Source organism: Cupressus sempervirens, chromosome 3 (assembly GCF_028749045.1).
Source record: "Cupressus sempervirens isolate cs-2001-9-10 chromosome 3, ASM2874904v1, whole genome shotgun sequence".
NCBI lineage: Eukaryota > Viridiplantae > Streptophyta > Pinopsida > Cupressales > Cupressaceae > Cupressus > Cupressus sempervirens.
Window position 1 is genome coordinate 308,182,234 of NC_143120.1, and position 27,370 is coordinate 308,209,603.

Sequence of the window (27,370 nt, forward strand, 5' to 3'; positions counted from 1 at the left end):
ATGAGACGAACTTTCAACCAGCTACGTACGATCTACTTGGACAAATTCCTCAACTGTTGGCAAGAAACTTGGTACACGTAGAGGAAGAAAGAGCAGAAAAACAAAGAGAACAAAGAAGGCAACAAGTGCTCTAGCAATTCGTGGAAAGGACACGAGAATGGGAACTAGAGGAGCATGATTATTCACGGACGATAAATAAGCACTAAACCAATTCATGCCCCTAATTCCAAACAAATCTCCGAGGCGAGTGCAAGAGGAAGAAACTGAGGAAGTTGCCCTGAGGATGTTACACCTCCAACAACGGGAGGAAAGACATTGTTACCTAAGGGGACAAGGGGACCACTTCCAAATCCAAGAAGGGTTGATTGAACATTCAATAGAAGGAATAGCCAATTTGGCTATCTCTAGACACCAAGAAGGAAGGCAAGATGCAGGAATCCTAAAACTCCTGCACGTAGAGAGCATCGACAGGAACAAAACTCCAACCTAGGAGAAAGAGATACTGTTGGGACAATCGTCCAGGAATCTAGCCCTACAAGAGGGAGCACCCAATCAGGAGGGGGCTTCCCGTCAGGAGGGAGCATCCCATCAAGAGAGAGCTTCCCAGCAGGCAGCTTCCTGTCAGGAGGAAGCATCCCGGCAAGAGGGAGCATCCCAGCAGGAGGAAGCTTCCCACCAGAAGGGAGTGTCCCGTCAAGAAGGAGCAACCCATCAGGAGGGAGCTTCCCATTAGGAAGGAGGGTTCCAATAAGAGGGAGCATCTCATCAAGAAGGAGTGTCCCGTCAAGGAGGAGCATCCCAATAGGAGGGAACTTCCCATAAGGAGGGAGCCTCCTGTCAGGAGGGAGCGTCTCAGCAGGAGGGAGCTTCCCAACAGGAGGAAAAAATAGAAGAAGAATGGCAATGGACAAAGAAAAACTCCCTAGATTCATGGGGGACGACTCGGATAACCACACACCTCATTGTAAAACATGCATAACCATACGGCAAGCAAACGAAGAAAATGATGCAAATGAATGGCTAAAAGCATTTCCATCCACACTAAGAGCTATAGCCATTGATTGGTATACAGATTTGGAGGCAAGCAAGAACACATGGAATAATCTTCGTACAACCTTTGAATTCAAACTCCTTCGGGATGATGATGAAATAGTGATAGACATTTATAATGCAAGGCAAGGGAAGAATAAATCTGTCAAAGCGTATAGTAGGAGCCTGAAGGAGTTGATAGGAAAGCTTGATAACAAGCTTGTGGATGGACTGACGAAAAGGTAGTTTATTGAAGGGTCGACGTCGTCCCTAAGGAAAAAGATGAAAATAGTTCCACCATCAACCTTTGTGGATACGTGTACTCGCGCAATGGATATAGAAAGTGAGAACAAAACCTCCAAGGCCAAAAGACATGGAAACGGGAGTGAAAGCTCAAAAGAAAGCAAGGATGAGTCCAAGACCATCCAAGCTCTAAGGAAGGATATGATGCGATTAATGAAAGAGGTAACAAAAAGTAAGGAAGAGAAAAGAGAAGGGAGGGAACTATGGTGCACAAATCGTGAAAAGGAAGGCCATACAAAAGGGACATGCCGAGGAAAAGCATTCTATGAGATCTGTCAAGTGTTGGGACACGCAATCAAAGACTATCCTTACAATCTAAAAGCACGAAACGCGCAAATATTCTTCACCGAGGGAGAACAATCCACACCACCCTCCACGAAATGCAAATACAAAAGCCTCACCTGGAGGATATAGAAATAACAAGAAAGGGAGCAATAATAACAACAATACACCCAGGACAGCAATCCAGTACGACTCTAAAGGAAGACCTATGATCCAATGTAGACGGTGCAAAGAATGGGGACATTTTACACTCAACTGTCAAAATGGAGGAGAACAAAATGGAGGAATGTTGTGTAAATGGTGCAGACCATGTAACCATGAGGATGCCAATTGCCCTAGACAAAAAGGGGTGAACATGCTCAAGATTGCAGAACCTAACAATGAAGTATTAGCCATCACAAAAATGTAGGCCAGGAAACTAAAATATCTGGATGCAGCTACAGGAAAAGAAAGATTTCAGGAAGCTAGAAGGGACATTAGAGATAATATGATAAAGGAAGGAGAAGCAAGTATAGTTAAACCCCCAAACACCTAGTCAGTAACAAACATCATGAAACAAGTACTGGAGACCACCATTCCTGTGAAAATTGCGGATCTACTAGAAAATCTACCTTAGTTGCGAGTAGCATTAACACAAGGGGCAAGAATCAAAGGAGTACCCTCCAAGGAAGAGAAGGAAGAGGAAGTGCAAACAGGCAAAGAAACCAACACCCTGTTCACCATAGGAATGGAGAGGACACCAACACTAGTAGAAATGGAAATATTGGGATGTAAACTATCCAATACTATTATCGATGGAGGCTTCGAGGTGAACATCTTATCTAAGGAAACTTAGAAGGCGATAGGGAAGCCTACACTTGGGCCACGTACATTCCAATTGGTGGGCGTAGACCAGCACGGAAGTAAGCCAATAGGAACCTTGATCGGGCAAAAGGTAGTAATTGGTCACAACACTTCCAGTTGGACTTTGTGATAATCACCTTGGAGAAGAAAGGGTATGATGCGATGTTGGGAAGAGGATGGCTAGTGGCAACGAAGGCTACCCATAATTGGAAGAGGAATACCATGTCCATGAAAGTTGACGGTAGGAAGTATACAATAGATCTAAGGAACCAGTCGGTAAGTGAGGACTTCGCATCCAATTCATAAGTAGAAAGTGGAGGAGTAGAACTAAATAAGGAAGGAGTACTCTAGCTTGGGGAGTGCTCAGAAGACAAAACAAGCTCTCTTAATGGCCTGTTTCACTGGCAAATGGGGAATTGTGAAGTATTCCAGCTACAATGTAACATGTTACAGATTGAAAATGTAGGGCCAGAAGAAAGGTACCCAGAAGGCTATAAAGTAAAAGAAATGGGGCCATAAAATCATCAACTCTGGAGAATACTCCGATAAAAGATCTCGTTAATGGATCTAAATTAAAGCCATATCAAGAAAGAAGGGAATGCATGTCCACTTATTATATTACTATAAAGGACACTTCCAAAATTAAAGAAGATATAATATCAAAAAGGAGAAGAAAATTAGGAGATCTAAACCAAGCATATAAAGCACACAAGGGAGTTAGCGCATTAGTTTCCAAGCTTGAGCTTCGTAGGAAAAGAGAGATGATGGGCATTTCCCTTGATAATGACAGAAAGAGTCTTTGTCTAAACAGAGTACGATGAAGCATGAGAACACATATGGAGTGGGTCATAAAGACAAAAGAGAGAAAGAGAACGCATACAGGGTGGGTCGTACGGATGGAGGAGGAAACATAGGCATACAAAGAGGCAAGAGTATGGATGACATACGGGCAAGAGGCATCAAGAGGTGTATGGACAAGGAGGTTGAACGAAAGGTGGGATTGGCAGCCGTATGGACAAGAGGCACCATACGATCTAGTTTGGAGGTCGTACAAGTGGAGGTATTGGCAGTTGTACGAGTCTTCGTAACGACAAAAGGTACCAGTTCTTAGGACGTACAAGTGGCGTGATTGGCAATCATATGGACACCACATACCATAGTCGTACGGACACCACATACCACTATTCCTCGTAATAGAATCGTACAAGCAACTGTACAAGCCATGTACACAAAAGGCTGGCATATGAACTAGTTGCAGAAAGGAGGCCATACAAGGCGTATACAACTTGACGAGTATGGAGGCAAAGGTGAGCTACAAGGAAGGGGTTGTAACAGAATTAAAGTTACCTACATTTCTTCCAAGTACCACAAAATTGTCAAGTTTGGGAAATCTTAGCAAGAGGAAGATCTTTGATTCTAAAAAGAAGAATTCAGCCTTTCAAGTGAAGGTGAGAAAAATGACTGACAAGAGTGACAAAGAAAAAATTGCATAAAAGGTTACAGCTGCCAATATTACTTTTGAGAGCGTCATGGGTAGTGAGTGTCGCACTTGATGAGAGCATACAGAAGACAATCACCCTTTCAAAGAGGCGCTACAGAAGGCAGAGGTAGACAAAATTATTTCTATGCCCATATTAGATTTAAAAGAGTTTGAATTTGTATTACATGCTATGGTGGTTGGCTATGACAAGAAAACCGATAAATCAGTCATCCAATATTTCCAGCAAACTCTAACAATTTCCTATGTGGCCAAGGAAATAAATAAGGTTTTTGGAATTCCCCATCAAGGACAAGAGTTGACAAAAACCCTAATGACCATGGAGGAAAAGAAGAAGTGGTTGGGATTAATGTGCAGGAATAATCTCACGAAGCAAGAATGGGAAGGCATTTTTTAAAATGGTAGGGGTCTCAAGAAGGTGTTTATAGCCAACAAAGAACGGCATTTCATTGTCGATTTGGTCAAAAGCAAACTCACAGCTAGCAACCACACATCAAATATTGCTCTATTGATGTTACCAGTAGTTGATGGATTGCATAGGGGATAGGTATACAACTGGGGGCAGTTCCTCTTAGACAGATTGCAAGAATTCATGGAATTGAAGCATAAGGCATTTTACATGCCATAGCCTTATTCTTGGAAGCAATTTGTACTAAGTTGCCAGCGGAGCATAGAGGGACATCAATTTTGGCATACAGGGTGGGACCCTCCAAGCTGACAATGACATATTGGGTGCATCTAGATACTTTCGGAGCATGTGGAGGAGAACTCCGATAGAAGAAACTTAAACAAGCAACCCTAGAGGGAAACGAGAACATAGAAAAGGCTGCCCTAGAAGACATAATCACAGCAGCAAAAGCAAAGAAGATGGATGCTTTGTGGGTTTTATAGGGAGTTTGGACCAAACAAAAATCTGCAAAGCAAGAACTGCGACGACTCCGTGGAACCCTAAGTACATGGATATCTTCCCAACCCTCTTCTTGAAGTCTTAGTTTTTGTTCTAGTTTGTTAGGTAGTTGTCTGGAAGACGACTTCTTTCCTTGGGGGATAGATGTAGTACATAATAAAGTAATATTGTATTGAGCACTTGTTAAGCTTGAGCAGGTTGGGTACTTAGGAAGTGAGGGAATGCATCGATTGGTTTTCCCAACCAACCGACCCTTTTAAAAGGACTTTGGAATATTGATGATGTACTCATGTTTTTGGTAATCAATATAAGAAATAAGTTAATAACATTTCCTTTATTTGCTATTTTGGAACGAGTAATGAATTTTCTATTGGTAATATTGAATCTATGCTATATTTCTCTGTATAACTTGTGTTAAATACCATTCTACAAACCCTTTTCAATGGAAGAAATTAAATCAGCATTCTTCCAAATGAAACCTAACAAAGCACCAAGGCCTAAAGATTTTCCTCTAAACGTCGCATTTTTCGAGTAAAGATCTTTGGGAGGCTATAGAAAACACCAAAAGATCAAGAAATATTCTTAAAGAAATAAATAACACCTTTTTAACACTCACAAGAAAAATTGAAGCTGAGACATTCAATGACTTTGTAACACTATATACAAAATTATGTCTAAAGCCATGGCGAATCGATTAAAAATTCTGCTACCAAAAATAATATTGGAAGACCAAATTGGTTTTGTTCTTAAGAAATCAATCTTCGGTGGAATTATTATTATCCAAGAACTTATTCATTTTGTCATTAAAAACAAAGATTCTACAATGTTGATAAATCTTGATATACAAAAAGCATATGATAAAGTGGATTCACTTTTTCTTTGCAAATGCTTAGAAGCTTTTAGTTTCTCAAAAAGATAGATCAGTCTAATATTCAATTTCATTTCCACACCCAAAATTTTTATCTCAATCAATAGTTCACCAAAAAGGTTTTTTCGACATATCTAGGGGTTTAAGACAAGGTGATCCCATCTCATTCTTCCTGTTCATCATCATGACAGAAACTTTTGGGAGAATGATAAATCATTTCCAAGACAAACAAGATATTTGGTGTAAAAGTCATAGAAGGGGTCCAAAATATTACTCACCAACAATTTGCAGATGACTCAATTTTGCCTGCCAAAACTTCCAAAGATGAATCTCTCAACCACAAGGAGATACTAGATCTATATGAGAGCCTCTGGACAACTAGGAAAATGTTGAAAAATCCAAAATCTTCTTCATTAATAGAAAAACTAATGACGAAATTGAAATTTGTAACAATTTGGGCTTTAAAAAAGGATCTTTCCCTTGCAAATATCTTGGTATCCCCATCGCTAAACAAAATAGATCTTCTAAATGTTAGGAGCCTCTTGTGAATAAATTTGACAAAAAGATGGATAATTGGAAAGGTAAATGGCTAACTAATGTTGGCCGCCTCGCTATGATAAAATTCGTCCTTTTTGCCTTGCCATCTTACCAAATGTCATGTCTTCCCCTCTACTAAAGCCAAATCTGTAATTGAAAAAAAGTAGAGGATTTTTTTCTGGCAAGGGGTCTCAAATAACCAAAAAATGGTTTTAATTAGTTAGGACAAAATCTGTAAACCAATGATCAAAGGAGGATTAAGGATTAAAAACTAGAATGGCATAACAAATCTTTAGGAGCCAAACTTAGTTAGAGAATGATCCATAATCCTAATAGTAAATGGGCTAAAATACTTTATAAAAAATATCTGGACCCATCAAATAGTATAAATTATTCAGAATGATTAATCCCCCCAAAGGCTCTAAAGTCTGGAATTTCATGATGGATTGTAGAAGTATTATCACAATAAAATTATCCTGAGATATCGGCAAAGGCAATAAAGCTCTGTTTTGGGATGATTCATGGGGTGGCTATCCCCCTTGACCGATTATATATCACCCAATCTGAAATACATTGACCAAACCTTGGCAGGACAAATTGGAAAATCATATTGAGTTCCCAGAAAATGACCTTTGTCTTTCCCGGAAATGCAAAGACTTCGAGGATACCCCTCTCCTTGATTCTGAAAAATTAAAAATGACCGCTATTCTTTCCTCAAGGGAAATTAATCCTAAAAATGTCTACGACTCCCTTAAACGGTCGGGCTCAAAGACAAGTTCAAATAAGGTTGAGGAAAGATATCAATCCTTGGTTGACAATCAACATTCAGAAACTACGGAGCTTCCGTTACACTTATGTTGGGATAAATTTTGTCTTCCTAAAGCAAGAATGTATGCATGGGCAGGACTTCAAAAGCACATCCTAACAGCAGATTGGTTCAAGAAAATTGGCTTTAAAGAACCTTCCCAATGTCCTCTTTGTGAAGCACAAGAGGAATTGGTAGATCACTTCTTGAATGCCCTTTCGTGCAAAATCGTTGGCAATGGTTAACACAGAAACCTCAATTCAAACTTCCCCTTTCCGACAATATTTTAGATATCTTAGAGCTGGTTGTCCCCATTTAAAAATAAGACTCTCCCATTAGTAAGATAGCCTCCTCAATCCTGATCTAGGAAATTTGGAAGGAAAGAAATTGACGAATATTCCAAGAGAACAAAATGGACTCAGATAGAAGCTAGTATCATAGAAGTCATCAACAATAAATTGAAACAAATCAAGAATTTGAATTCTATATTTTCACAATGGGATTCGGAGATCAGTAAAAGTTGGTACAATCTTAAAGTCCCTCAAACTATGGAGAGGGAGGTAACAAATCTCTGGTTTAATAGACAAAATTGCAAATGGGCTCCTCCCCAACAGAACTAGTTCAAATTAAATTTTGCCTCCCAAGGTAACTCCGGGAGCACAAGAATTGGATGTATCATACATAATTGGGAAAAAGAAGCCTATGGAAGAATAGCCAAATGTATAGGTTCAGCAACAAATAACATTGCCGAACTTGAGGCTCTATTTGAGGGCTTTAAAATGTGTCATAAAAGAGGGGTTAAAAACTTAGAAATCGAAGGTGACTCTCAAACCATTGCTAATGCATGGAGAACAGGATCTACCCCTAAATTAATCATATCTCTAGTAAACCCATCTATAAGGAAGGAAATACGGTTGTGGATAGGTTGGCCAATTTAGGTATTGAAGGTTTTGAAATCTACGAATTCAGGAAATCTTCGGATTAAAGATACTCATTTTATAAAGTTAAAAAGCATTTTAATCAGAATAGTCAGGTGAGTATAAATATTAGTATATTCACTGGCCTGTTATGAAGAGAAATGCAAGATTTTTGGTATATTGGGTAGGAGTAGTGTCTTACAAAAACACAGAATGGTTATTTCATTACTTACAGGCAGATAAAATTTAATGTTCCTTGCTCTTCAAAGAAGTTAAATCTGGAGTCCACCCAGATCTTTCTATGGAACTCATTTAAAAGGAGCTACAGGTAAAAGGAGAAGAATGAATCTTCTTCAACAGAGGATCACTGGGAGTGAAGCTCAGATTTAAAATTGCCATAGCCACTAACTTCATTAACAAAAGAAAATTCAAGATTGACATAACCAGTCACTATGACGAAATAGAAAGCCATGCAACACGCAGTTACAAACTTATGTTTCCAATACACAATTTTACCAGTTGCTCTTGAGACAAAGTCTTAGTTTACAATAAGTATGAACTATTATAAAAATTGTAAAAATAAAAAACAAAAACTAGCAAAGAAACTTAAGGCATATTCATTCTGTACCAGAAAATATAGAATAACCAAAAAAATTTGTGTTTACAATTGAAAGAAAAATAAATGTTCTCTTAATAGCTCTTTATAGCTCCACATAAAATTACCTCTCCTCTAGTTGTGCAGGGTCCAATGCATAATTTGCAGCCATACTCCCTCTCAACAGACTGGCAAGCACAACAAGCAATTAACTTAAACTAGCAACCTAGAAGCATCATACAAAAATTGATATCACTCCCAGTTGCAACTATTAACAATCATCTGCATGAATACAAGAACCAGCATACTTCTAAGCAATTCCTTATATATAAGAGAACCCAAAGCTAATCTTATTTCCAGCAATAACTTCTTGTACCCAATTATTTGGCATGAAAGTGGGACAAATAATTCATATCTGCTTATACACAGGACTGCAGACTCTCATCTATAAGCTTTTCTCATAATTAACAGGCCAGAGAAAAAAGGTACTACCATCAGGCTACAGATTCATATATCAAAAACATATGTCCTTTGATAAATTGGTTACAAATGTATGATGTTTCAATGTAAATATGAAAAAACTTAAGAAAAAAAAATTAAAGTTCAGTTGAACCCAGGCACTACCTACCTGCCCAAGGATATGAGCACTGGAGTGCCAAAATGTATCACGTCCCTCATTGCTATCAAATGTGAATAGTTTCAATTGGCAATCGCCCTCCAGAGGCCTTGTCAGGTCCCAAAGAGTACCATTTACCTTAAGTCAAATAAGATACAAAAGATAACAGATGAAAATATTATCAAAATAATTATTTAGCATTATATCTCAAAAGATGATAAAATAAGAAGTGCGGAGCGAGAAACAAACAATAGATGCATTATACACATGATAATCTATGAGGTCGGAACAGTACATTAAAACATATGCATATTGAGTTTCACTGACTAATTCAAGAATAAATACTTGGACTTGGTATTTAGTAAAAAAGATTAACTGGAAATAGTAAATAAATGTATTCCTTATGAAACCAACAACAGCTTCTCACTGACACTGACCTACGATGATTGCAGACAACAGAAAGTGAGAAAGCATACATAATCTAAGGGAATCAAAAGCACCAATAATAAAAAGGAATATAATCCATGATTTATTTCCATTCTGAGGTGGCCAGCAATATTAACTCAACAGGTTATATGGCAGCTTTCTAGCAACATCAACTTTCACAGCCATACTTCACTATTTGTTGTGTCTAACTATCACCCTGTCTTTATAGTTTCATTTAATAACATTGTCTAGTAATCCCTTTTGTCTCAACTGTATACATATTGATTTATAATAACATGGTATCAGAGCAGGTCATTGGAATTTTTTCAAGTTTGGCTAATTTTTTGTCTTTAAATTATTACCCCCTACCTTTAATTTTCAAGGGTTTTTGTTCTCTTCTCAGAAAATCATGGAAAGTGGTCTTATCTAGTTTGTGAGTTGGAGGCGGGGATTTTTTAGTGTCATTTTTTTCCCTATGTGCCGAGACCAAGGAATTTTGCGGTCCCTTTTTTCAGATGCTGCACATTCTGGTTGGCCGCATTTTTCTCAAAGAATGCTGACCTTTCTTATCTCATACCAGCACATCAGACCCGAACATTGTTTTTTGACCATCTAGGGTGATCTTATTTCTGATCAGGACGCCATTTTTTATATGTGGCAACCTGCAACTATTGCAGGACTATTTCTTTGTTCTGTTGTTATTGTACTTTTTAGGCTCGCATTCATGTTTATTCTACTTCCAAATTAAGGATTTTTCCAACTCCTGTCCATGTTTTCTGACATCATTCTCAGTCTAGCCTGCCAACAGCTGATGGAGTTTTTTTCCTGCCCTCCTGCACCCTCAGAAATCGCATTTTACAGAATTCATTTCCTAGTTGTCCACCCAGTGTTTTCTATTTTTTGCAATTTCCAGAAGCTCTGCAATCCAGGAGTAGGTTTTTCTGATTTCCCTCAAAATTAAGCATTCCAGAATTTCAGAATCATGTTTTTTTGTTTGTGGGTTATTTCTCTTCTAAGTGTTTTATAATTCTTTTTCCTCTAAAAAATATATCTAAATTTTCTTTTATAAAAATATTTCCTCAAAAAATTATATCTAGGATCTTATAATTTTTTCCTCAAAATTATATCTGGGTTTTTATAATTTGTTTCCTAAGAAAATTGTCTTGATTTTATAATTTTTTCCTTAAAAAATTACAGTTACGTTTTATAATTATTTCCACTAAAATTACTGTTTGGTTTTATAATTTTTGCCTCAAAAAACTACTGTTAGGTTGCATAATTTTTCGATTAAAAAATTACTACTAGATTTCCATTTATAGCTTTTTCCTCAAAGAAATTACTATTTCCCAAGTGATCTCAACATCGCCTCAGGGGTTTAGCAATTTTTTCCACAAGTATTGTGGTTTCTTGTGGTTGGTTTTCGATCGCATCTAGAGTTGCTAGGGCATACAGTCTTCCTAGGGTTTAACAATTTATCCCAAAAAACTCATGGTTTCTAGCAGGATGTTTTGGAGCATAGTGCTCATCTGCTAAAAAAATTGTCAATTTTTTTAACAAAATCATGACTTTTTTCTGAAGCAGTTTCAGTTTGAGTATTTTTTCCCTCAAAATCATGGTTTCAGTTTTACAAGCTAAATTTGATGTCTCTGGATAAGAGGAGAGACAATTTTGGTTTTCCAAGCACCAGGTTGGAAGGTTTGTTGTTACCTACGTTGTCTCCAGAAGTCTACAAATTGGAGAGGGTCTTACCTGCAAGCTCATTTCAGGGATGCTTTAAAGAGAAGGGGGGGTAAGCCAGAAATGCATTCATGACCAAAAGACCTGAAACTTATGTCTTTTAGGGTAGTTAGAACAATGACCATTAATGAAGGGTATTAAAAATAAAGCAATGTTTCTTTCTTTTCATTTTTGTTAGCAATTGATTCATTAAGAAACATTGTCTTTTAATTTCTTATAAAAAGACTCTTGCTTCTATTGTATATATTGATTTATAAATTATAATAATATTTTGAGCTTCACAGATCATGAGGCCTCTACGAGCGTTCAAAGAATGGCATACTATGTATTTGTATGCAACTTTGTGGTCCTGGAAAGCAACAAGAAAATGATTTTAGAAAACTAAAATCTGAGCTCTAAGGTTAAAATCTGAGCTCTAAGAATCATATAGTTGGGTATCTATTATTTGCACATCCCTTGTAGTTATTAAAAAGAGAATATCACTACTTAGAAAATGAATTGACAAGAAGTTTCACACATGAATTCTTCGTTCTATTAGAATATCTTTAGTATTCTCGGTTCTTGCTATATTTATCTCATTATTCTAGAACCTTATTCGATGGTCATTTAGGCTTTATTTTAAGTTTTCTTAATCTGGTCTACAATCAGTCTTTATTTAGACGACTTGCTCTTTAGTTCACACTATATTTAGACTCGTATTTATAGGACAGAGAATCAACCCATTCCTATTTAATATGACAATCACTCGCCACATTCCCACCATTGCCGCTTGAAATTTGAATTGTGGATCTGTTATAGTCTCCCTTATCTGTTTCTAGTCACAAAAATTGCCTATCATTTCTCAATTGTTATGTGCATATATAAACCCATCTTTTCTCCCCATCTAGCCTTAGATCTTGCAGTTACATTCCTAAATCACATTTACACATTCAAATTCCACCCTCCATTTTACAACAAAGGATCATTGTATCCACATTCCACTCAGAGCTTGAGCCTCCTTGAGCCTAGTGGATCATACTCCTTCCAATATAAAAACCCCAGTGAACCTTCTTGAGCCTAGTGAAATTCGTAATGTGAACATGTTAATGGTCTCCCCTTTTCTGTTTCTAGTCACAAAAATTGCCTATCATTTGTTAATTGTTATGTGCATACAAAAACCCAACTTTTCTCCTCATTTAGCCTTAGACCTTGCGTTTACGTTCGTAAATCACATTAACACATTCAAACTTGCAACCTCCATTTACTACAAAGGATCATTGTATCCACAATCCACTCAACGCTTAAGCCTTCTTGAACCTAGTAGATCATCTTCCTTCCAATAGAAGTAGAGATAGGTCTAGGCTCCCTACTTTGTCCCTCCAAGCTAGTGAGGACCCTCCTTACCCCATGATCTTATTTCTTTCATTACAAGATTCAAATGACTTCAGAGCATTTTAATCGAGTCCATTCAAATGATTAGCCATCTGAAACTTTCTTCTGACAAGCAATTATCAATCATATTATGTTGGATATCATAGACATCAAAATGGCCTTGTTTTTAGAGGGCTCATGGAATGAGTATCAAGCCCAAAAGAGTTCCCAAAAATGAATGCAAGAGAAACTTTTGAATTTGTTAGATGACTATATATGAGAGATTATTTGACTACAACTATCAAGGATGATTAGAGGGAATGGCATTTGAAAAACTCGCAAGGCTTGAACATTATGGTTATAATATTTTCATTTCCAATGAAAAAGATGGCATCAAATTGTGTGGAGTCAATATAAAGAACATGTACAGTATAAGAATCTGCAATAAATGGAGGATTAGCCAACTCATTTATGTTGAAATAAAAGTGTTTGCCCAAAGTTGGGCCATTTTCTTGGATAACTTTATATCAAACATTGTTATGACAAAAGACTTCGCAAGCTAGGTTTCAAAGAGTCCTCAAGATGTGTCACATGTAAACAAGAAGAGGAATTGGTAAACCACTTGTTCTCAAACTGCAAATTTGTTGAAACTTACAAGAAGTGGGTATAAAAGAAGCTAATATAGGTCGACCCTTTAACACAAGAAATCCTGTCCTTATTCATTGCCTAGGTGATTCTCCACAAGAAGTAAGTCTTCTCCAACATGTGGACTATTTGCCCCTCAATAGTTGTTTAAGAACCTAAAAAATAAAGAAACAGAAGTACCTTCCAAGACAAAGAAATGTAATTAAGTTGTTTTTTCACAAAATTAGAAAATCACAATTGAGGAAACAATAAACAATGCAAGCAAAAACAAAACTTTGGCAAGCAAGTCTTCCACTTCTTGAGAAAATGAAATCTTGAAGAAATGGAAGTTTTATCAATACGCCATGTTTGGGGTGGCCATGGTTCAGCCAATCCCAAACCCAAGATTATGTGTCAAATGAATCCCCCATCCCAAAGTCTGGCACAAGCACAACTTTGACAAGGCTTCAACAAGTAACCAAAGTCGTTTAAGTACAAGATATAGGACCAAAGACCACAATGGCAAGCTAACTTGGTTGACAAAAAAGACACTCAAGAAAGGAACTAATAATGAGGAGAAAACCCCAGGCACTCTCCCTGAACTTCAAACCTGCAAACATTTCTATATAAATCAAATATTCATATAGGGTAAATATTTGATTACAACCAAGGTCATATGTTGGATATTCTCACCAAATTAGAAAATCAAAATTCCAAAGGAACTAGTAACGAGGAAAAAACCCAAGCCACTCTCCTTGAACTTCAAACATGTAAAATGTTTTGTATTAATCAAGTATTCATATAGGGTAAAGACTGGATTATGACCAAGGCCATTTGTAGGATATTGTTATGAAATTAGAAATCAATATTTTTAATCAGTGTTGACCCCTAATTGAAGACCTATAGACATATACTTTAAGCCACATCCATACAAAAGCAAATGGTGACATGAATACATTGACAAACATGACAATTAAAATAAAAAAGTGTATAATCAAAAAGTTTCCACATGCGTGAAGTAAGGTAGTGCCAAATATAACATTTAACTTCCACAATCTAACAATGGGAATTCATTGGCTTTGAGTTGGGGCTAAATTCAGCTCAGGTCAAACCCAACAACTCTACTACAAGGTAATGGAAAGTACACAATTTTGCATCACTAAAATCATTAAGAAACCTCCTTCAAAGTCATTGAAATGCCCTACAGCCACTCACTTCTTAAAATAATTGGAGTATACCATGGCCAAACATGTTAAATTGCTCTTGAGATGCCTCACAACCTTCCACTTTTTAAAATAAGTGGGAGATATATGTTATGGATACTACGGCAAATGATGTAAAATTGCTTTCCCAAGTGAGATATCAAACTTTACATTGAGAAATATCTTTACAACCAAGGTGTTCATCGTTTCTTGTGTAATAAAGGTCATTTTTCTCTCCAAACTCACGAAGACGAAGTTAATATGGCTATTTCTACAATGTTTACAGTGGTTTTCCTCTAGGTAGTGGAGTTAAAGGATGTCATCAAGATTAAAGTTGAAGCCCTAATAAGACCAAGGTGAGGGAGAGGGTAGGAGATTTAAGGCAATAATGGATGATGCAGTGGTTTGTCTTGACTTCACCCAAGTGCAAGCACTTGGTAAATCATCAATCCACCATATACTACTATGTTTCTGATTGTTCTCTAGTTGGTGGGGTAGTGTGAAATAAAAAGAAAACAAAAGGCTAAGTAGTGTGAAAATGGCAAGTTGGTCTTTGCAATCGAGGAAGGAAGTTCACATTCAAGATAGGGAAAAGAAATCAAAATTGAGCCAGAGGCATAATCACTATCAAATACTAGAAGACGTGTAAAGGCTTGTCTTATAAGCCCATAGGTACAAAATGTAATAGCCGAAGTTGTGGATAGTATTGATATGTAATTCTATCACCCCACATGGTTTTTGTTCAAGATCATTCATTGAAGGAGCCACTCAAAAATATAATTCTTTTTTATATCAATATTAAAGAGTATCATCTCCATATGGCTATGTTCACCTAACCAAAAAAAAACTCAACAAAAAAATCTCAAATTTAAATACAAATAGAAAATTTCAGCCTTTAATAAATATTACAACTCTACAATTGTCTAGATTTCAGACCTCAAATTCAGATCAAGCCTCCCACAGAGGCAAATAAGCCCAAAATAGATATCTAGTTTCATAAGTTTGTATAGTTCACCACCAAGTCACATGATTTATAATATCAATAAAGATCAATTGTACAAGGTATGGTAGATGATGAGGCGTGCAAATATTTCCATAACTGCACAAAGTTTGTTAATAAACTGTAATTACTCAAGCTGTGGCCTTCCTAAACATAAGCCTAAATGGGACAGAATAAAGAAACACTATTGAGATACTCTGAGAAATGTGGACCTTTCAGAGGTAATTTTTAATTTGCATACATGATAAGATGATCAGATAAGACAGAAGCACTTTGTTAAATTACACAACTTACCTCTGATATCAAAGCAGATGCAGCCAAGCCTTTTGAGATTTCCTTTGCAATATCCATGGGTGAAGTAATCCATTTCTTCCCCTGCTTCACTTGACCGTCAGGAAGAGTGATCCTATGAAAAGGATTCAATAATGGAAGGCAATATATTTAGATGCTCAAATCAAAAACCCACTCTTAATGATTGATCCTAAGAGTAACAATATCATGTAAATGTAAAATATAAACAAGCTGAAAAGTAGAAATGGGAAAATCATACCCTTCAGAAACAGAAAACAGCAATTGCCATGCCAATTGTAACAATTTCTAATACAAATATACAACCTGATAAGTATTGAAAGAGAATTATAATTTCACAGAAATAATGGAATAAGGCATAGCTTATCCAAACAGTCAACTGGGTATGCCTGCACAGCTACCAACAATATAGAAGGGGAATTGTTTGTAGCTTTGCCAAGAGCTTATTAATAATTTCGCCCAGATATGAAATCTAGGAGATCACTAAGTCATGATTCCTTTACTGTTTTGAATAAAAGGAAAGTAGAACACATGTAAAAGATGTATCTAACTTTAATATCTTTTTAGATGTTTTGTACAAGAAACTTTCGAATGACAGCCTGAAATTAATTCAATCTTAACTTTTACTACCCTGCATTCAAGTAAAAGATTCTGATACCAAATAGAAACCTGCCAGGTTACAAGGAAGAAATATAACTGTGCCCAAAGACATGGACTAACAGATAGCTAATCCATCAGTTGTCTGGATGTGCCTGGACAAACCCAACAACATAAAGAGGAATGATGAGGATTCAAAGGGTATTCATGGGATATATCATATGCTTAGTATTATTTTTATTAATTTTATCCCTCTTATGTAAAAGGTCAAAAGTAAAGAGTAAATGTTAGTTTCCTAGTTGTTAGGAGGTTAGCATAAATTAGTATATGGTTTTATTGTTATTCTTTTCCATCTCACGTTGAGATTTGGAAAGGCTTATAATAGTTTTTGTTTTCCATCGCACATGGAGATTTGGAAAGTATTTCTAAATCCCTTATTTTAGGCAACATAGTGCCTATATATATACTTTTTTTTTTTAAATCTTTCTCCTCATGGGGATATAAGAACAATAATGAAATTTTGTACCTTTATTTGCAGAGAATTTTGTCTTTGATTAGAATTTGTTCTCTGACTCTGGGATTATATTTCGTTGAAATTGAATCTCTGTTTTTGTTGCCTTTCATTTTTCCATATCAGTTGGTATCAGAGCATTCTCTGATCCCTGGGATTGGTGTGCAAATTTCAATTCAATTATCAAAAATAATTTCAGTATTGGAGCTCTCAACAAAAGGAGAAAATCTCTGAAGCTTATTCATTCATTTGTGGAGAATTGTTCATACAAAACCAAGTGGAGGCTTGCAAAAGTGAGCACTACCTTCTTCAATTTTTTTGTACAATTTCTTTGGAAACCCGTGCTGCTCTTTTATAAATTGCTCTTTATATATAAAATATTTTTGTAAATGGTTGATATGGATAGAAGCATCATTTAGAAAGCTTTCCGGAACATTTTACGGTTCTGAATTTTTATGTGTTTTGAGAAAGTTATGGCCATTTCAAAATTGCTGCTGCAGATGCTGATTTCCAACGCCCATTGGGATTTCCAAGTAGTTTTAGACCCAAAAACGTGGTGTTTGGGTTTAAAATGTGGTTTTGCTTTATTTTCATGGTTTTTCTTTGAAATATAAAATAAAGAATTTATAATTCTTTATTTAATAGAGTTTGTTTATAGTCCTCCCAAATGTTCAAAACAAAAATATGTATCATGTTCATTGGAAGAGCATTGTTTCCATTTAATTAATTTTGTCCACGAATTGTAGAGTGTTGTTCCATATTGTTGGTTCATTTTTATTGTTGGGAGGTGTAAAGCATTTCACTGGCTTTAGCACGCAATAATATGGCTGCCAATTTGGCTGGGCGAGTTGTAGAATTTGTAGGTGTGATAAACACGTTGACTGATAAAATTAATGATATAGCAATTCAACAACTTCCTGGTCCTAAAAGCCACCTCCCTTCAGCCAAATGTGAAGTAAAGATCTATGAAGGATCTCGCGATCCCAATGTGCTCACCCTTGACATGCAGACGTAGTTTTCATATAGTGAGATACCTGATGATCACAAGGTTCCTTTTCCCAAATTAAAACTCTCTGATGTTGCTAAAGTTTTAGTCACTGAACACACATGGAATCAGCTTGTCACAGCCTTAAAGGATACATTCTATCCTTCAAACTATGAGCAGGATTTGCATATTAGGTGGCTTTGATTGTGACAAAGACAACAGATGTCAATCACCTCAGAATACTCCTCCGAGTGCAAGAACCAGCGGTTGCTTTAATCCTCAAGTTCAAGAGTGGCCTACAAGAACATTTGTTTTGGGTGTTGAATTATACTACCATGGAGACACTTGATGCTGCATTCAACCAAGCAAAACTAGCTGACGAAACGCATGCTGTTCCCTCTCGTGCTCCCTGACCTTCATTTTCTACAAGTACTCCAAAAGCCTCAAGTTCTCAACCACAACAAAAAAATTCAAAAGATAAAAATTCTTCTCCTTCCTCTTCTTTTCAATCTTCTTCTTCTGATACTAAGAAATCCAAATTTTGTACTTGTTGTAAAAAGAAGGGACATGAAAAGTTTAAGTGTTTTAAACTAAAAAAGAAAAATTTGATTGTACAGTCTCATAATGAGGAAAGTTAAAATATTTCCATTCAGACTTTTGGGGATGATAGAAGTTATGAGGAGTTCAAAGGTAGGCTCAATAAGGTCACCTTAATGAATCAACATTGTATCTTAGGGGGACGTGACAATTTGTTTGTCACTCGAGCTCATTTGACACATGATTTTTCTATGGATTGTATCATTGATAATGGCTCGCAAAAAATTTTAATTGCGAAGTCCATTGTCGATAAAACTCCATTTGCCGATGGACCCACATCCTCATCCACATTCACTTGGATGAGGATAATGGTTCATCCTCACAGATCACACACACTTGCATGGTATCTTTTGCATTTGGTCCCAAATTCATTGATAAGGTCACATGTGATGTGACCACTATAGATAGTTGTGGTTTGTTGCTTGGAAAACCCTACCAATATGATAGGAAAGCTCACTATGATGCTTTTAATAACACTTATACACCGGAACTAGATAAGAAGACATATCTCATAAAATGTACCAAGAGCACTGATAATCTAGTACTTAGTTGCAGACAAGCTAGAAAAGCTATCAATCAAGCAAAAGATTTTGCCTTTATTTTTATAAGGCCACAATTTAATAATTCTAAGGCAAATTCTATGATGTTTAAGCCACATGCTACATTGGAAAAATTGTTGCAGGAGGACTATTCACATGTATTTCAAGAGCCTCAAACACTTCCCCCAGAATGCGCAATTAATCACTCCATTGATATTGTCCCTACTGCTTCTCTTCCTAATGCCCCATTATATCAACAATCAATTCTTCAAATCCAAAAAAGACAAATCCAAGATTTATTATCTAAAGGTTTCAATAAACAAAGTATATCCCCTTGTGCTTCACCAATTTTATTGGTGCTCGAGAAAGATGGAACTTGGCATCTTTGTATTGATTTTTGGGCATTAAATAAGATCACCATAAAAATATTGATATCCACTTCCTCGCATTGATGACCTTTTGGATCAACTTCAAGGTGCCAAATTCTTCTCCAAGATTGATCTAAACAATGGGTATCATCAGGTCAGGGTTCAGGCAGAGGACACATGGAAGACAACTTTCAAAACCAAGATGGGTCTTTTCGGGTGGCTTGTGATGTGATTTGATCTCTATAACATATGGACTTTCATTTCTAAATTAAAGACGGTTTAAACTAAAATCTCCTAGCATTTTAAAAAGATAACTGAATCCTTTTCACATGACATTAACTGCTTTTAACAATTAACAGAAAATAACTAAAATCACATTCAATTGAGAAAACTAGATCAATGATTAACTGTTCACAACTATATTCACGTTCAGCTGAAATAAATAGATTAACGATTAACTGGCATAATTGTATTCATGATCAACTGTGATAACTAGATTAATTATTAACTATTCATAGTTGTATTCAAGTAAAATAAATGCTTAACAAGAAAAGAAAGAATGGAATATACAAGTATCATCGGAGGATCTTTAGCTGGTTGTGCAAGCCTCGGCTTTGATGAGAGGAGAAGCATTGACATAGGCTTACCCTCCCAACCTCGGACCATACTTATCCCTACACATTCTATCAAATTAGAATGGCCCTCCCTACCTCGAGATCTAGCTTGGGATGTTCTTCAGTCCAACCACCTGAGCATCCTGGTGTTTTGAATGTCCGCTCAGTTATGAAACAGACATGCTTACATAACGGGCGCTACTGACATCAAGTGATCATTGGATGGCACACATGCCTATAAACTACCTTGGCCAAGGATTTCCGATGGGTTCAACGACCCGATCACCACCGCTCGACTTGACAACAAGATTCATTACAGAGATGAGCATGAGCTATTAAGTATATTTCATTTAAGGTATTCTTGTTCGATTTCTCTTTTGTTTTCTTGCAGATTCATTCCACCTCTTCACCATACTTGGCTACACAGCCAGTGATTCCCAAGTGTATTAAAATTATGAGCACTCTGCCCTTTTACACCTCTTCACCATACCATGGCTATCTTGTCGGTGATTCCTAGGTGTTTTGGAAAGGTTATGAGCAATCTGCTCTTAATATCTTTTATCATAGTTTGAGACAACATAAAACTTATTATTGAAATCAATAACTTCATAAGGTTTTTGATACATTCTGAGACTCCTTTTAAGAGGTACTACTCGACTTCTTTAAAGATGGTTCTGGATACAATGAAATAAAAAGAAAAAGCTCAATGTATATCACAAGGAATGTTCAACAAGTTAAATAGTATGATCAGAGTTATAGAGAACGAGACTCCTATACTTAGCCGGCTGCAATGAAATATGTATTCAAAAACATTGAAAGGTAATTCATGACCTAATATGTATTGCTTGGCAAACTGATTGGCTCCCTCTCGTTACTTGAAAACGTCACTTCCAGTGCTTATATCTCTGTATTCCAGCCAGAATGCTTGCTCGGCTATGGTGAAATTGCACTATCCGAACAAGGTTGTAACAATGGCAGATTGCAAACATAACAATGCAAGGTTGAATTTGGTTAATGAGACAAGGAAAAATTGGAACTTGGCAAGGTAGAAAGAAGTCCGGGCACCAAGGAAAAAGGTGATCCCGTCTCTCCCTCGCAGCTTCCATATATGGAGAGTGATCATGACTCCTTGGCTTCCATCAGTTTCAAAAGATTATAGCCGATTCAAAATTTCAAGAATTAAAACGATTATGAAAAGAGAGGGAAAGAAAAATAAAAAGTTGAAAAGAAGAGTTGAAAAGATTATAATTTCAATCGTTATTATAATATATACTTATATACGTTCATGTAAGTATATCAATGGGTGACATCATTAAATTACGTTATTATAATTTATTGGTGCCATTTCATTTTTATATTTATATGTACGTATGTAAATATTTATTATAATAATATGATGAAGATCAATTCAAAATCTCTTAAGGTATGTTTTATATTTTAATTAGATTATTTTATGTTTTCTTAGATTATTTTCTTAATAGCTCATGTAGGTCCCATAAATGTATCCTCTGATCAAGTCATTGCATCCTTTCCAAAGAAGTTTAAGGTCATACCTGCCAATCCTGATGACTAAACTAAGCGAACATCCCATTCCGATGATTCCGTTTAGCAATGCTTCCCCCCCTCTACATCTTCTCCTGCAATCACCCATGAAAACACTTCCGCCATAATAATAATTCTATAATAATTTCATATAAACATAATAATCATTATTTTAAATCAAGCAACTGTTAATCATCTAATAACAATTAATGGTTAACGGCCATCTCATTAACAGTAAATACAACGTATAAAAATAACTACCTATTTCACATGATCATGAAAAAATAATCTATTAAATCCAACGGTTATGAATAAGTTTAAAATTAGGTCAAAATTTTGGGATGTAACAATCTCACTAATGCTCTTGTCACCTTGATGCAATTAATGAATGAGGTTTTTCATGATTGTTTGGACCAATTTGTTATCATCCATTTAGATGATATTGTCATATTTTCTAACTATTGGAAAGTCCATCTTCAAAATTTGGAGCATGTTCTTCATACTCTTTAGTTGAACAATTTGTAAGCCAACTTTTCCAAGTGTTCTTTTGGTCAAACATCCATCTCATATATGGGATGTATTATTGGTACACATGGTGTTCAAGTAGATCCTACCGAAGTGGTAGTTCTTCACAACTAGCCTACTCCTTCAAATATTACTGAATTAAGGAGTTTTCTTGGTCCTGCCAACTTCTACCGCAAGCTTATTCTACACTACTCAACTATTGCATCACCTTTGCACCAATTGACCAAGGCAAATGTTGCATTCAAATAGACAGAAATTCAGCTGCATGCTCTCAATTCCTTGAAAGCAAAATTGTGTTTAGCACCTATTCTTGTTTTACTAGATCTCTCACAGCCTTTCGAGATTGAGATAGATGCTTCCCAATATGCACTTGGAGTTTTTCTAAAACAAAATGATCATTCGATGGCTTATCATTCAAAGACCTTTTCTGATGCTAAAAAGAATTATTCTACTTATGATAAGGAATTATATGCATCACCTTTGCACCAATTGACCAAGGCAAATGTTGCATTTAAATAGACAGAAATTCAGCCGCATGCTTTCAATTCCTTGAAAGCAAAAAATTGTGTTTAGCACCTATTCTTGTTTTACCAGATCTCTCACAGCCTTTCGAGATTGAGACAGATGCTTCCCAATATGCACTTGGAGTTGTTCTAAAACAAAATGATCACCCGGTGGCTTATCATTCAAAAACTTTTTCTGTTGCTAAAAAGAATTATTCTACTTATGATAAGGAATTATATGCCTTAGTCCAAGCCATCAAGTATTGGAGGTGTTGGTGTTTTTTGGACTAATAAGTACTCTAAACCCAATATTAAAATGCATGAGATGAAAACAAGCCTAAGAACTAGCTAAGTCCTATGTTTAGCAAGATTAATCTCAGCTCTGAAATCAACTTCAACAAAGTACACAAGACTCTCTACATTTTAGGCCCTTCAGGGCCAAGGCAGGTGCACCTTAAGGATATGAAGGTAATTGGTTATAAAATTTGCGTTCTTTACACATTTATTCACTTATACTTCTTTTTCAAACCTACCCCTTATAGAAAATAATGTTCACAAATTCTTCTTGGATTTACAAATAGACTCTCCAATCATAAGAGCTAAGGATAACCAAAAGGAGAACTATTCCAAACAAGTAATGACCAACAACTTTAGTTCTTCATTACATAAACTGGGAAATTGATTTTGATTGACATACTTATTTTGTAACTATAAGAACCATCAACTTGAAACTCATATCAATTGATCAGTGCCATATCCATTGTCATATAGAGTCAAAATCAGCAACTTTGGACCTATTTAACTCACTTGCAATTAAAATGTCAATAGTGAAATCTGAACTTCATTCTTATCATATCCTTCTTATATATCCAAAACCCTACCACTCATTGAAAGCAATTACTTAATTCTTTGAATCAAAAGCAATCAATAAGAGATATACAATTCATCCAAATTGTATTAAATTAAATTGAAAGAACATTATTCATTTCAATCTCAAGATCATAGATACACCAGAAAGGAGACAAACCTCAGAGACACAAATATTTTGTACTACTTTCCTTGAAAATGAACACAATACCGATATGAACTCAAAATACAACTCAGAACTTGACAACTATGTTATTCATATGCACTTTATTATCAAGTTTGCAAGACTGAAAACATTCATATAATCAACAAAAATGGGCAAACTGTAAAAATGACATAGAATTAAAAAATCTACAGACATCAAACCCTCACTCCTCATCCTAGAAATTCTTAAATAGGACTGCAACAAGCTATAGATGGGAGGACCTGTCAAATCTGATTGAAAAGAAAAAGAAACCCTACAAAGATTTGCAGAAGATATTGCATTTAATAAACTTTGAATCAAAATCAAGACAGTAGCCACAACAACGATATGGCAACACCTGTTGTAGGGATTTCACATTTAATTTTGCTTGTCTTCTATTGCCTTGATCATCAAAATTTCAACTACCTCAGCCATCAGGGTTTTAAGTTTTTCAATCAAACCATCAACTTTTTCTCGTGACAACCTACCTAAAGTATAAGATCTCATCAACATTTCTTGCACTCCACCTCAAGATAGGATCCAATCAGATCATGAAACTCTAAGCAATGGCATTTCTTTTTCTTGCTTATTTGGTGTTGATTTGTCCCTGCAAAATTTCCATCAACCTAGGTCAAAACCCTGTTGACTGCCAAATAATATCCACGTGTCCAACTTTTGAATTTTTGTCGAATGCCTTGATCTCCTGATCTCACAATGCCAAGATGTCACGATACACTAGAGAAGCATGCCCTTTCGTGTCATCTTACCATGAAAGCAATGGCTTTATGATCTTACGATCATCAGTATCAACCCTTTTATTGCAGTATCGTAAGCCCATGGAATTGCTCCTACAATCATACGATAACCCAATCTATTGGGACATCGGACAAACCCTCCTAGCTGCATACGATCTTACAATCGCAATTATCATTCACTGTCTTGGTAGCATCTTAACACATTTCAACTCACCCTACGATCTTATGATCGCAGCAAACTGACCATCACTGAAGCATCGGCAGTCAAAAGTCAGGCCCTTACAATGTCACGACACAACTCCAAGTAACATCACAACTTCATTTTATATTCCTTGCGACCATACAACAACATTCATCAAAATGTTTCATAGCATCAAGAGCCTTGCATTCTACCCTGGAGATCTTGCGACAAATTGTTCATCATAAGGTCAAAACCCCAAACCAACACGTGCACATTTCTTTCTCTTGATGCAAGGAGGGGAGGGAATAACTAGGGCCAAAGGCACACCCAGCAATCCAAACCAACCTTGTAAGAGTTAACACAGTGAAAAACACAACACAAGAACAGCACCAAAGAGAGGAAACAAGATACTTTATTGATTCAGAAAATGATCAGCGTACATGCCTAGCTATAAGGCCCTCTGGGTTATGGCCATTTACAATATATAACTTACAGAGTCACGAACCAACTTCAAGTTTGTATTCCAGACTCATATCCCTTCAATCTTTCCCATTCTAAGTTCTACCCATTTGTCTAAAACTCAATCCTAGACCTCCTTAAATACTTGCCAAAACGGCTTACAAAAGATTCTAGAACATAGGAAAGCCACAAGTCAGCTCACAACAAATATTAACTACCTATACCAAAATTAAATGCGAGCAAAGTCGGCCCAAACTAAAACCTAACATAGACTACTTGACAAACAAAAGCTTTTCCAAAATTGGCACTTGGCATCCACACAAGCTCGGCATCCAAAGAATCACTCGGCAACAACTACAAACTCGGCATCCTCCAACGCTCGGTAACCATGGAGGACTTGGCAACCAAAAGACCACTCGGCAACCAAAGGAACACTCGGCAATCAAAGGAAGCACTCGGAAACCAAAGGATCACTCAATAACCAAAGAGATCACTCGGCAATAACTAAGAACTCAGCAACTAAAGAGAACTGGCGCTCGGCAATAACTGGAGCTCAGCAACGACTGACAGAATGAACAAAAGTGCAGGATAACAAGGCAACCCAAGATGCTCCTACATCAGACAACTAGGGTAGGAAGAAATGGTTCTCCTGAATCATGCAAGTGTCACAACCTAAGCTGAATGCAACTCAGATTGAGAAATCCATGTAGCGTCTTCAACTGGTCTATTCTTCCACTTCACCAAATATTCATAGTAATCTTTTCCTCTTGTGCTCTTACTAACCGTCTGATCCAATATTTATTCAACTTCTTCAATCTGTTTCTTCGGATAATCATCTGATACAACAACTTCATCATCTGACTCATGATACTTATATAAATCAGCAACATTGAATATAGGAGATATATCCATGTCAGCAAGTAATTCAACTTCATAAGCATTACCACTGTCAAACTTCTTCAAGATTTTACAAGGTCCAAACTTCTTCATCTTCAGCTTACTATATGTTCCAATAGGAAATCCTCCTTTCTTCAAATGAACCATCACCTCATCACCAACTTCAAAATCATAATGTCTTCTAGACTTATCAGCATTCTCCTTATACTTCTGATTACTTTGTTCTATCCTCAACTTCACTTCCTTATGCAAAGACTCCATAAAATCAGCAAATTCTTCTCCCGTAGCACTTCTCTTCTCTTCACCAGCAATGTCTCTCAAATTTGATACTCCTCTAGGCTATATTCCAATAACAATCTCAAAAGGTGTCTTCCATGTACTCCTATTCACAAAATTATTATATGCAAACTCAGCTTGCACTAACACTATTTCCCAATTGCTTGGCTTATCTCCAACTAAACCTCTCAGCAAATTACCCAAGCTTCTATTCATAACCTCTATCTGTCCATCTGTCTGTGGATGGAATGTAGAATTAAACTTCAACTCAGTACCCATCTTCTTCCACAAGGTCTTCCAAAAATAACCAACAAACTTACTATCTTTGTCAAAAATAATACTTCTTGGTCATCCATGCAATCTCACAATCTTTTTAAAGAAAAGTTCAGCAATGTGCTCAGCATCTAATGTCTTCTTACATGGTATAAAATGAGTCATTTTAGAAAATCTATCCACCGCAACAAATATAGAATCATACCCCTTCACTGTTTTAGGTAATCCAAGAACAAAATCCATATTGATGTCACTCCAAGGTTTCTTAGGAACAACAATAGGTGTATACAAAAGAGTATCCTGACTTGCTCCTTTTGCAACTTGACAAACTCCACAACTCTTCACAAATTTTTGAACATCCTTCCACATTTGGGGCCAATAATACTTATCCTTCAGCAAACTCAATGTTTTATCAATTCCAAAATGTTCAGGTAATCCACCACTATGCTTTTCCTTGATCAAATTAACTCTCATAGAACTTCTAGGAATACACAACTAAACACCTTTGAACAACATACATTCTTGAATGAAATATTCATCATACTTATGTGATTTGTTAGAGTTGGTGCTCTACACTCTCTCCACGCCTCAGAAAAATCAAGGTCAGTATCATACAACTCTTTCATTTCATCAAAACCAAGAACTTCAACCTTCATCTTAGTCAACAAAGAACGTCTTCTGTTCAATGCATGAGCAACTCTGTTAGTAACTCCACTCTTATGCTTGATCACAAATGTGAAATTCTGCAAATACTCAACCCACTTCATATGTCTCTGATTCAATTTATGTTGACTTCCCAAGTACTATAAAGTTTTATGATCAGTGTACAATACAAACTCATTAGGAATC

At 36.3% G+C, this 27,370-nt stretch overlaps 1 protein-coding gene and 1 pseudogene across 7 annotated transcripts in view; one reads left to right on the plus strand and one right to left on the minus strand.

The window, feature by feature from the left end:
• The window catches only part of LOC149566209 (threonine--tRNA ligase, mitochondrial 1-like), a 166,780-nt gene that overhangs the window by 126,025 nt on the left and 13,385 nt on the right, over nucleotides 1-27,370 (minus strand). For 4 of the 7 annotated variants that reach the window (XM_089819628.1, XM_089819626.1, XM_089819624.1 and 1 more), the window contains exons 2-5: nucleotides 21,613-21,696; nucleotides 15,834-15,945; nucleotides 9,213-9,338; nucleotides 8,713-8,772 (exon numbers count right to left, since the gene is read on the minus strand). In XM_089819628.1, coding sequence (XP_089675754.1) covers nucleotides 8,713-8,772; nucleotides 9,213-9,338; nucleotides 15,834-15,945; nucleotides 21,613-21,696 — 382 coding nt within the window. The remainder of the gene's footprint in view (nucleotides 1-8,712; nucleotides 8,773-9,212; nucleotides 9,339-15,833; nucleotides 15,946-21,612; nucleotides 21,697-27,370) is intronic. The other 3 variants (XM_089819627.1, XM_089819629.1, XM_089819625.1) reach the window with 1 other exon arrangement.
• On the plus strand, nucleotides 3,200-3,260 carry LOC149566210 (U6atac minor spliceosomal RNA; annotated as a pseudogene).